General features: G+C 41.2%; 1 protein-coding gene across 4 annotated transcripts in view; it reads right to left on the bottom strand.

Annotated features, from left to right (window-relative positions):
* LOC124988859 (MHC class I polypeptide-related sequence B-like) overlaps positions 1 to 12,070 on the bottom strand; it is a 79,447-nt gene that overhangs the window by 16,781 nt on the left and 50,596 nt on the right. Inside the window, exons 1-2 of one of the 4 annotated variants that reach the window (XM_047558658.1) lie at positions 10,841 to 10,870; positions 9,822 to 9,954 (exon numbers count right to left, since the gene is read on the bottom strand). The exons of 1 other annotated variant lie outside the window; for it this stretch is intronic. In XM_047558658.1, the coding sequence (XP_047414614.1) occupies positions 9,822 to 9,864 (43 nt within the window). In that variant the 5' untranslated portion in view covers positions 9,865 to 9,954; positions 10,841 to 10,870. Of the gene's footprint in view, positions 1 to 524; positions 652 to 8,229; positions 8,337 to 9,821; positions 9,955 to 10,840; positions 10,871 to 12,070 lie in introns of those variants that run through there. 2 more of the 4 variants (XM_047558660.1, XM_047558657.1) reach the window with 2 other exon arrangements.

The following is a 12,070-nucleotide window of genomic DNA, read 5'->3' on the forward strand; positions in this document are numbered from 1 at the left end:
ACACTTATGATTGATGTACTGACTTATGGTATAAAAACCCCTACAACCCTGTGCTCAGGGCTGTTCTCCCAATAGTCATTTTTGGGGTGTTTGTGAGACAGCTAGCCAGCTAATAAAGACTCTCAAATTTGGACTTTTCAGTGGTGATCTATTTGTTGCACCCCACAATAAGGCTGCAGCATTGTGCCTAAAGAGATTTGCTGGGGAGGAAGATGGGTTGTCTTGCCAGAGAAGGTCCATCTGAAGGAGAGGGAGGGGGAGCATTCATGAGTAGGGCTGATGCTGGGACTGCTTTGGAATGATGGCCTGCAGCATCAGACCTTCTCTCTCTTCCAGCATGTTTCAGGGCTCCTTCTGGACCTAACATTTCCAGGAAAGTTCCAATAAATTCTCAGGACTTTTCCTGTTTCTGGATAAGTCAATGCTTTTTTCCTCCACCTTCTGAACAAATTCTTTTGACATTTCCTCTACATCTTTCACTTTCTTCTTGACTTGGTCAACATTTTCCTGCAAATGGTACTTACTCTTATTGATAAAGCTAACGTTGAGCTCCTTGGCTGTAAAGCCCCTCTGAAGGTTCTGTTGAGCACACACATCATGGTCTTGGACAATTCAGGTGATGATGTCTGATGCAGAGGTCCTTTCTGTACTCTGTGTTGGAGGAAACATGCCTGTTTCCTTAATGTGCTTATAGACATCATCACTCCCAGCAGAAGAATAAGGGATATCATCATGGGCTACAAAATCAATCCAGTGTTCTGCCAGGAACTCAGATGTCAGGGTCCAAGGGGCGTTCCTCACCACCTCATCTACATAGTGACAGTGCTGCACTGCATCACAACACTCATTTTAACAATATGCTTTTGAATGATGAATGAGCAATAGAAAAAAATCAGAAATTTAAAAATTCTTTGAGTCAAACAAGAATAGTGACACAACATACCAGAACCTCAGTGACACTATGAACACAGTTTTAAGAGAAAAGTTTATGAGTCCCTATATTAGAAAATTAGAAAGATCCCAGATAAAAAAAATCAATAATGCATCTCAAGACCCCTGAAAAACAAAAACAAACCAATTCCAAAACCAGTAGAAGGGAGTAAATAATTAAGATCAGAGGTGAAATTGATGAAATAGAGAATACAGAAACAAGAAAAAGGGTCAATGACATGAAGAGTTGGTTTTTTGAAAGGATAAACAAGACTGAAAAGCTCTTAGTCAAATAACCAAGAGAAAAACAGAGAAGACCCAAATGAAAAAGGAGAAATGACCACAGTTATCACAGAAATCCAGAGGATTATTAAGGACAGTTTTGAAAACGTATACTCTAATAAAGTGGAAAACCTAGAAGAAATGGATACTTTTCTAGACACATATGACCTGCCAAAAGTGAATCAAGAAGATGTAGTAAACTTACATAGACCAATAACTAGCAATGAGATAGAAGAAATAATAAAAAGCCATCTGTTATGGTTTTGATATGAGGAGACCCCAAAAGCTCATGTGTGAGACAATGCAAGGATTTTCAGAGGTGAAGTGATTAGATTAGAGAGGCATCACCTAAGCAGCAGATACATCCAGAGGTAACTGTAGGCAGGTAGGTTGTGGCTACCTGTTTTGGGTCACTGGGGATGTGCCTTAGGCTAACATTGTATAAGTGAAGTTGTCTCTCACTCTCTCTTTACTTCTTGATCGTGATGTCCTGACCTGCTATCCTCCTCATACCCTTCCACCTTGATGTTCTTCCTCACCTAGGGCCCAGAACAATGTAGTCAGCCATCTATGGATTGAGATCTTTAAAATCAAGAGTGCCAAATAAACTTTTCCTCCTGTAAAATTGTTCTTATCAGAACTTTTGGTCACAGTAATAAAAAGACTGACTAAAACACCATCCAACATAGAAAACCTCAGGATCACAATGATTCTCAGCTGAATTCTACCAGAACTTTAAAGAACTCATGCCAATGCTCCTCAAATTATTCCAAAAATACTATAGAAAGAACACTTCAAATTCATTCTATGAAGCCAGTATCACTACAGCTCAATATCTCTGATGAATTTACATGCAGAAATTCTTAATAAAATATTAGCAAATTGTATTCAACAACACATTAAGATGACTGTACATCATGACGAAGAAGGATTTATCCCAGTGATGCAAATATGGTTTAACATTCACAAATCAATACATGCAATATATCACATGAATAGAACTATGAAGAAAAATGATATGCTCATCTCAATAGATGCAGAGAAAACCTTCAACAAAAGTTGGTACCCATTCATGATAAAGACACTGAGGAAACTAGGTATAGAAGGAACTTACTACAACATCATAAAGGTTATATTCAACAAACCCAAAGCCAACATTGTAGTGATTGGGAAAAAAATGAAATCATTTCCTTGAAAATCTGGAACAAGAGAAGGATGTCTACACTCATCATTCCTATTCAATATACTACTAGAAATTCTAACCACATCAAGTAGGCAAGAGAAGGAAATCAATGGGATAAAAATAGGAAAAGAAGTTGAATTATCAATGATTGCAAATGTAACAATCCTACATTTAGAAGATCCAAAAAGGTCCACCAGAAAACTGCTAGAACCAATCAACAAATTCAGCCAAATAGCAGGTTACAAAATAAACATACAAAAATCAAAAGCTTTCCTGTACACCAATAATGAATCTCCTGAGAAAGAAATCAGAAAATCCCATTCATAATAGCTTCAAAAAACTAAATACCTAGGAATAAATCAAACCTCTAAAATTTCATTGTAGAGGTATGGAACAGTGAAGAAAGAAATTTGAAGACACAAATGATGGAGAGACCTCCATGTACGGAGATAGGCAGAATGAATATTGCTAAAATGAGTATAAAACCAAAAGCAGTACACAAATTCAATGCAATCCCCATCAAAATACCCTGGCATTTTTTTTTTACAGAATTAGATAAAACAGTTCAAAAGTGCAGTTAAATTATATATATACATACCTATACATATACATATATATACATATATGTATATATATACACAAATATATATATATATATTTATATATATATATATATATAAAGAGGACACAGTGACCAATCCACACAGATACGGTCATCTGATCCTTGATGGAGGGGCTAAAACACACATTGGAGAAAAACAGTCTTTTAAAAAATGGTGCTGAAAAACAGGCTATCCATAGGTGGAAGAATGAGGTGTGACTTTTATTTTTCACCCTGTACAAGTCAACTCAAAATGGATCAAAGTCCCAGGAATTAGGCCAGAAACTGTGAAACTCCTAGAAGAAAAAGGAGGTTCAACACTCTTAACATACAGGTACAGGTGATGACTTTCTCAGTAGGACCCTTAACGCTTAGAAAATGATGCCAAGTGTTAATAAATGGGATGGCATCAGATGAAAAAGCTTCTGCACAGCAAAGAAAACAGTTAAGAATGTGAAGAGTGAACTTACAGAAAGAAAGAAAATCATCACTAGCTACTCTTCTAACCAGAGGATTAATATCTAGAATATACAAAGAACTCAAAAAACACCATAAAAATAATCCAAATAATAAATGGGCAGATGAACTAAAGAAGACACTCCTTAAAAAGAAATAAAAATGGCCAACAAATACATGAAAGCATCATTACCAATTAGGGAAATGCAAATCAAAACTACCCTGAGATTTCCTCCCACTAAAGTTTGAATGCAGCCAACATGAATACAAACAATACTAAATACTAGAGAGAATGTAGAGAAAGAACAACACTTTTATACTGTTGGTGGGATTGTAAACTAGTACAACCACTATGGAAATCAGTATGGAGCTTCCTCAAAAGACTAGTTAGACAGAATATATATGACCCTTCACTTTCTGAATTGGGCTTATTTTGCTTTACATAATGTTGGTAAATTCCATCCATTATCCTGAAAATGGAAAAATTTCATTCTTCCTAATGGCCAAGTCAAACACCATTGTTTATATATACCATATTTTCTTTTTCCATTCATACATGATGGATGTCTAAGTTGATACCACACTTTGGCTATTGTTGAGGGCCGTCTTGGACAAGATGGCGCCTGGCAATGAGCCAAAGGGCACTGGGTACCAAAATAAGGAAGTACCCATAAAGGTTGCTTGCCTACTAGTTCCTTGGAGACTTATGACGTGTTGACGCCAGGCTCAAGGATTGGCTATCTAATATCATGCCACACATGGACAGCTCGTGATTTATATAGTGTTATGCTGGCATTCCTCTGCATGCTCTCCTGTGTGAGAGAAAGCTTTGCTATAATTGGCTGATAAGCTAGGAGCCTGGGGGAGGACAGAAGGAGAGGGTAGAAGAAGGGAGAGAGTGGCAGAACAAAGGAGGCAGAAAAACAGGGAGGACGCAATAAATCTGGTCAACTAAAGATTGGTGGTGTCTTCTTTCTCCGTGCCGGTTCCGCTGGACGGAACAGGCTATTGTTAATCATGCTGCTATAAACATGAGTATGCATGTATCACTATAGTATTATGACTTTAATTCTGTAGAATAAATACTGAGGAGTGGTATAGTTGGGAGGAGATGACAGTGGTCTTTTCCCACATGTCCATGTTCCCCTATTTTGACTTCACCCACTATCTATTGTCTGTGATGGTGCTAAAGCATCAGCTGGGAACAGTGAAAGAATTCTCTTTCAAACTGGTTTACTGCTATGCTCCACTGGTTGGTAGAGGAATTTTATCATGTATACTACTTGCAAAGTCTGGTCCACTGAGGTTTCTTGCAAACAACACTAATATTTTACTGGCATCTTCAATCTGGTATATTATATATTTTTTGCCCTTGGGACCTAATTTCCCAGGGTTATTCATTCTTACCTGCTCAACTTCTGGCTGTGGGAATGAAGGAAGTGACCGAACTTGGAAAATAGTAGGTAGAGTCAGACAGACATGCTAAACTATCACAAAAATGGCTGGCTAGTCATGATAGCTATTGGACAGGCCCAAGGTGCAGGTGGTATCATTATCATGAATTTTGAACAGTTGGTAAAAGGAGACTGGAAACCAGAAGGTGATGAATGACTGAAGATGTCCTATCCTTCCAAGACAACCCTGCTAGGGTCCCCTATCTTCACATTTCAGCACACCAAGCATCTGACCATACCAAAGCATAATCTTATGTTCCTTTATACCATCTTTCTTGTGGCATGATGATAGCATGATGGTTACAGAGACTTCTTCTGTGACTGGTGCTCCATTTGAGGATATATTGAGTCAGAAGCTCTTTGGCTGGCAGCAGTTTTCATTATATAAAAGAAATGAGGAACAAAATCATCTTCCAATGGCACTGGTCCATCAGTCTCAAAAACTTTGAAGGTTCAGATAATGTTAAAAGGAAACATACTAAGAAGACTGAGTAAATTTACTTGAGCTCTAGAAGGCAAAAAAAAATTTTTTCTACCTATCAGAATGTGATAAATATTTCTATGTAGATGATGTGAAATAAAGATTTTAGGGGGCTGGGGAGATACCTCAGCTGGCAGAGTGCTTGCCTCACAAGCACAAGGCCCTGAGTTTGATCCACAGTACCGCAAAAAAAAAAAAAAAAAAAAAAAAAAAAAAAGATTTTATATAAGGAATGGAGGTGACAGAAAGAAATTCTTTCTGTTTTAGGGTGACTGCCATTTTCTTGATTGTAACTGTGGAGTATCATGAATGTATCATGTGATTTTTTTTCTGATATAAAGTATCTCTTGTGATTATTTTAATAGTTTAAAATTGATTAAAAATTATAAAAATTTAAAACTTTTTAAATTTGGGTATTTTCACAAACTTAAGAAATCTGAATCTATTTGAGCTTTAGTTCAGTAGAATTAAACTTTTATTTTACACTACCATCATAATTCCCAGGTATGGAAAATTAATTGATTAAAAATTTAAAACACCTATTTAACTTTGAGAACTGAAGACAGTAAACTTTTCCTAAAATACCTTATATTATAAATGAAAATAAATTGCTAGTTTATATTTGCTATATAGACATGTAATTTTGCCCACATTAAATGGAAAATATCTGAAATTTAATTTTATCTCTAGTAGTATTTTTCAGTAAAAACACAATATTGTTCGTATAAGTTTCAATTTGAAGTCTGTTTCATGTCCTTGTTTAAAAATTGTTTTTCTTTTTCCCCTCAGAAGAAAATCAGGGGTGCAAGTTTTGATAAATTACTAATTCCATGTTTGGTACTTTACATTTTTCAAAACTTACAGAACATGGAATTTCCTTGTCCCCCCTCTTTCTCTCTCCTTAAAACACATTTATTTCAACTGTAAAGAAAAATTTCACATTTCATATGTTCTTTCTGACTTTAGTTGTTCTGAACACATTGGGAGCAGTTGCCCTAAGGATTCAAGAAAAATGTATTATCTCCATTTAATTTTTTTCCGGAATGTCTCCTTTCTAGTGGCTACCTTCTCAGTTTTTGTTTGAATGTTCCATGTTAGATTACATATGGTTATTTTAGTTTTAATCTATATGTACATGTATTATTAATTTTATTTAAATGAAAACTGATTAGCTTCATGTGAAAATGCTCAGATCTGATGAGAACTGTCTGTGCACATTTGATAGTAATCAGCTAAGAAACAGATCAACAGAAATCTCATGGTCTTATTTAATTGAAGAATGATGACATTAAATCTGGTTTCTTATTGGCAACATAAAAAATCTAACAAGAAAATGTACTAAATGAAGCTAGAGTTTCTTTATCTTATGGTTTAAAAGTACACTTCTAACATTCAAACTGTGACATGATTTCTTATGCCAAGACTATGAACTTACTACCTAAATCAGGTAGAACTTTTAGATGACTTAGAAGTATTCAAATCATATTCATGTTGAAAGTTCTTTACTTTTAATTTTTAAAAACTGTCAACACCAGAAGGTACTATACTTGCTTAAGAGAAATACTTTTTTTGATAGGAAGAGCAGTTTGATACTCTTGGAATGCTAAGAAGTTTATATTTAATACTGTGACAGCATTAAATTGAATTCTGTATTATATTGTTATCCTTATAGTTGGAAATGTTTAAAAATTAACTTGTTATTTATTAGTCAGTTTTGAAGTTTATATTTAATTGTAGTTAAAATGGTAGGAATCTTTTTACATTTGTATTAAAAGACAAATTCATTAAAATAAGTTATTCAACACAAGAATAAGAAGGAGGAGGAGGAGAGAAAACTTGAAAAGAGGCTCCAACTAAAAATCTTTTTTCTTTTTTTTAGTAGCAAAATTTCGGCCTGGAAAGGGTACAGCGAGGGTGGGGGGGTTGTTACAGCAGCTTTGGGTACAGAGCCTCACAAGCAATGACTCACAGGGGAGGAGGGGGGACCTGCAGTGGGGACAGAGAGGAGATGAATCACGGACACTTTAGAAATAGATCAGAGAACTGCAGGCAGGAGGGGAAAGCAGGGAGGGGGAGGGCAACAGGTCACACAGGGTGGGGTGTGTGCAATAGGCAGCTGAGGAGGCTTGGAGAGATCCCCTGAGAACCCTGGAGTTCATAGTAGGTAAAGGGAGGTGATGCAAGAGGGGAGAAGACCCCGCCCCCCAGGCAGCAAGAGGCTAGGGGACCTTGAGAGGGGAGATGAGAGAAGTCACTGGAAGAATCTCTTGGCCAAAATCTTCAGTTTCTAACCTCCCTCAGTCTTACTATGGAGCAGCCACAGCGCCACAGCCACAGGAAAGGCAGTGGGCACCTGGGATGTCCCTACCAGCTCCTGGCAGGAAGAAAGGAAGACCCCTAACTCCAGGTACTCAGGACTCTAGGGAGAACACGCTGCTGATTCCGGAAAGAGGACAGGGCTTCGGGATGCTGGAAACTGTCCCCCTCACTGGTGGGAAGTGGTCCCATGAAAAGCAGACCTCTAAGGGTCCTTGAATATCTCTCAAAGGAGCAAAGCGGGAGGCAGACCCGGGGACTCCACGTTGTCCAAAGAACCGGGATGTTCGAAACGAAAAGAAAGAGCAAGGCTCAGAGGGGAGGGAGGGAAGTAAGTTAAAGCACAGATTCAGATGCGAGAGGTGATGGAGGGGTGACACCCTGAAAAGCGGCCTTGAGATTTTGTGGCACCCCTCCGCACCCCTCCAGAGCTCATCAAGCGAGGTAGACGCTTCCTGGAAGCCGACAGCAGCCCTCAATTCGCCATATATTTGCCGCTATGAAGACCCACAACGAGCGCACTCACCAGCTGCGGTACCCAGGGGTGCACAAATGACGACGCCAGCCAGGAGCAGCATGACACCGTTCAGCCCCATAGCTCACACACTGGCCACCGTCCCAGCTGATCAGGAGGTGTGGTGTGATCAGGAGGTGTGGGTTTAGGGAAAGATTGCCCAAGAGGGGTTTAGCTGTCATTGGGTGTTGCACAAAGAACACTCACCCAATAAGGACAGATGTCTTACTCAAGAGGAAACAAGCCGAGAGGGAGGAGCTACGCCTAACACTGAACTTCCCTGCAAGCACAGGACTAAGGCTAAACTATTCCAAAGACACTGGGAAATATCCACCGGGTTGCACCTGCCCCAATCTCCAGAAAAGGGCCTCTGATTTAGGATTTCCTGGGTAGGTTACAGGCACAGGTAAGGGCAGCTAGATGAATGCCATGGGTTCAGATTTTTAGCAACTGCTATGGTCCAACCTTAGGAACACTGCCACCATCACTTTGAACCTAGTGGAATCCTTCCCACAGAGAAGCACAGGTCTCCCCAAGCTCACCCCTTATGGCTGGCTCTAGCTTATTCCTTACATGACACAATTCCTGAAGAGCCACACCTTGTTACTCTCCCAGCACACTGCCCTCCATCAAGTACAGCCTTGCTGGCCATGTCATCAGTAACCAGATTACGAGAACCCTTTGCAGATTTCAGCCACCTCTGCTCTCAGAAGTAGCTTCTTCACTAAAATTGCTCAGGCTCCAAACACCCTTAGATGGTTCAGCCATTCCTAGCTGCTCCTTCTCCTGTCATTGACTCCAAGATCCAAACAGGTCTCCTTTCCTCTGACCACATCCTGTAACTCTCCCAGGGCAACTCACAAGCCCCATCAATCTGCTCCCCATAGGTCAATCCAGCAACAACCAGAGAACACTTAAGACATCTGAATCTCTAGGCCCATTTGACCCTCAAATCAGACAGGTCTATAAGCCCACTCTACACCTCTCCCACCACTACAGGACCCCCCCACCCCGCCACTTACTTCTCTTAACAGCATCACCACACTTGGTCACTTCTAATTGACCCTTTCCCCTACCTCTCTGGCTTCCCCAATCAGCTCCTGAAACACTTTAACAGCTTCACAGTCACTACCTTGGTCCAGACTTTCAACTACCTTCATCCTAGAATACTGCAAAGGCTTCTTCCTAAATAGTGTGCTTATCTCCATTTGTCACCATAATACCCAAAGCAAACACACAGCTGCTGCATCTGCTGACTTTAACACAGGATGCCTCTACTCTCCTATCAAAGTCCGCAGTTGACATAACCTGCTATCTAGCATCACCACTCCCATTTTTCTTGTGACATCTCCCTTAGGCTGAGGTCAAATCAGACTCTCCTGTCTCAACAGGATGCTACTAGTAAGCAATCTCCCTGGTGACTGCTCCTGCCCCTGCCTTGCAACCACCAGACCTCTCCACATCCTTAAAATATCCCATGAAGATAGTGGTGACGGTGGCACAACCTCATGATTATATTAAAAACCACTGAGTTGCACACTTTAAAAGAGAGACTTATGGTAAATGAATCATATCTCAGTAATATTAGTTATAATCATGCTTACCTGAAAGTTCCTTCTGCTGGAAGCTTTGCCTTGTCCTCAACATACATTTCTTGGTCTTTGGAACATGGAGTCAGTTGTTCTCTACCTTGGATACTTAGGACAACCACCTGGAGAGCCCTTAATATTCTTGTGCCTAGGCCACAGTCAATACTTAATCAATAAGTAAAGTTAGGTGGGAACTAGGCTTCAGTGTCTTTTAAAGTTCCCTAGTTGCTGCCAGTATGTAGGTAAGTTTCAAAACCAGGGCTCTGGTCCATGATGGTCCTAACTGTTCCTTGCCTTGAACCCTTCATACAATCCATGACATCCCCTTAGTGGAGTGCACACCACTCCAGGATCAGAAATTGTTCATTTCATCTTTGTTGCCTCTGAAAATGCCTTTATAAAACTGAACTCTACCTACCCTTACTAACTGTTCCCTAAGGCCCTCATCTATTATTTTTTCTGTGGGTGAGAAGACCATTCATGGAGACATTTTGGCACTTAGACTTACTTTCCTTTTTATTGACTGTGATAATATTTTTTAGCACAGAGGGATTGAAGGATTGGGGTTCAGTCTCCTTTCTGAGAGGCTATTTTCATTAGTGAAGGTCACAGGTGGTGGCGATGCAGACTGGGAGAGGGGACACAGCTCTCCTGACAGCTGGTCCCAAGCCCCTTCCTCCCTGTGGTCCACTCTCCTTCCAGGACTTAGTAGGTGGGACAGCTGCAACAATCTGCCTTATTCTGCTCATTCCCCCAAAAGACCTACTGCATAAGAGATACATGCTAAGATTGCTCCAGGGCATTTACATATGACCAAAAGGAGAGAAGCCTCAGAGGCGGCCCTGCAGGTCTTGTCCTCAGGATTTGGGGCTCTGACAGGACCCAGGCCTGGCTGCCCCTTCCTCACCAAGACTCTCAGGTAGTCTTTTTTGCACAGCACTTCTGCCCTTCCCCTTCCCCCAAAACCAATTCCTCTCTGAGTCATTTATACATCCTTTCTCCCTCCACTCTCCCCTTAGGGCACCTGGACTCACATGAATATGTGGGGCTTTCTCTGCGCTGACGTTGGGCGCCAATGCTGAGTTCCAGAATAGAAAGAGAAACCACTCAGTTCTGACTTACATAAACCAGAGCGCGGGCTCTTGCCCACGGTTAGGCGTGGTTTAAAGTTTGTGGCGCCAAACTTTACTGGGATTGCTGAAGATCACGTCACCTCCACTTTGACCCAAGGAAAATCAAAACTGTTGGTTGATAAAAAGTAGATTGAAGGCGCTTGTGGGCGCCTGGAGGCCAGCGAACTGCATCTGGGTTTCGTATTGTCCGACTACTGGGCAGTTAGTCCTGCGGGCTCTGAATATGCAGACCCCGCGGCGGGGGGACGTCCACTGCCCAAAGTGGGATGTGGAGTCCGACACTCTACAACTAGCATCCTCCCGAATTGTGGCGGGTGGGTGCCACAAAGCTTCTCCCGTCCCCTCCCCTCGTGTGCCTGCCTTTGGGTTCTAAGATCAGAAAACACTTCCTAGGGCTTATTTACTCGCCATAAACGAAAATCCCGCCTCAGGGCGGTACTGATTGGAACCCGCCAGATCCAAAGAAAAACAAAGAAAAATCCTCTCAATATTCAGACCCTTTTGTGAGGATCCTAATTCGAACCCAGAGTGTGATCTCCAGGGAAGACTGAAGTGAGTTTATCGAACCTATCCAGGAACAGCCGGCTCAGACAGCGCCTCACGCTTAACAGCCTGGGGAGGGGCCCTGCCTGTGACCCCCTTTACCTTGTCCTGTCCCAGGTGGACGCAGTCCCCTGTGTTTGCAATCAGGCTTCAATAACAGGGGAAATGGAACGGAGAGAGTGGAGAAAAGAGGGTTGTGGAGAGAATGGTTGAAATGCTGAAGAGAGAAGACAGGAAGAACGTGGGGGGAGGGGAGAACTAAGAAATTAACAAGTAAGGACAGCAGGAAAGGGAAAGAGATGAAGAGATTGGGGTGTCTGCAAGACCTGGGCTCTGCTGTCCACATCAATCCCCTTACGATTCCAGGGCAGGATGCAGACCCTGAGCCTTAGAGACCACACAATCCCCACTGCAGAAAGGGCTACAACCTTCCTCCATTTATCATATTTAAAACAAAAACCAACAGGTGGCGATGGCAAAAGCCTAAAATACCAGCGATGTGGGAGGCTGAGGCAGGAGGATCCTCAAGTTCAAGGCCAGCCTCAGCAACTTGAAAGGCCCTGAGCAATTTAGTGAGATCCCTGTCTC

Source organism: Sciurus carolinensis, chromosome 7 (genome assembly GCF_902686445.1).
Source record: "Sciurus carolinensis chromosome 7, mSciCar1.2, whole genome shotgun sequence".
Classification (NCBI taxonomy): Eukaryota; Metazoa; Chordata; class Mammalia; order Rodentia; family Sciuridae; genus Sciurus; species Sciurus carolinensis.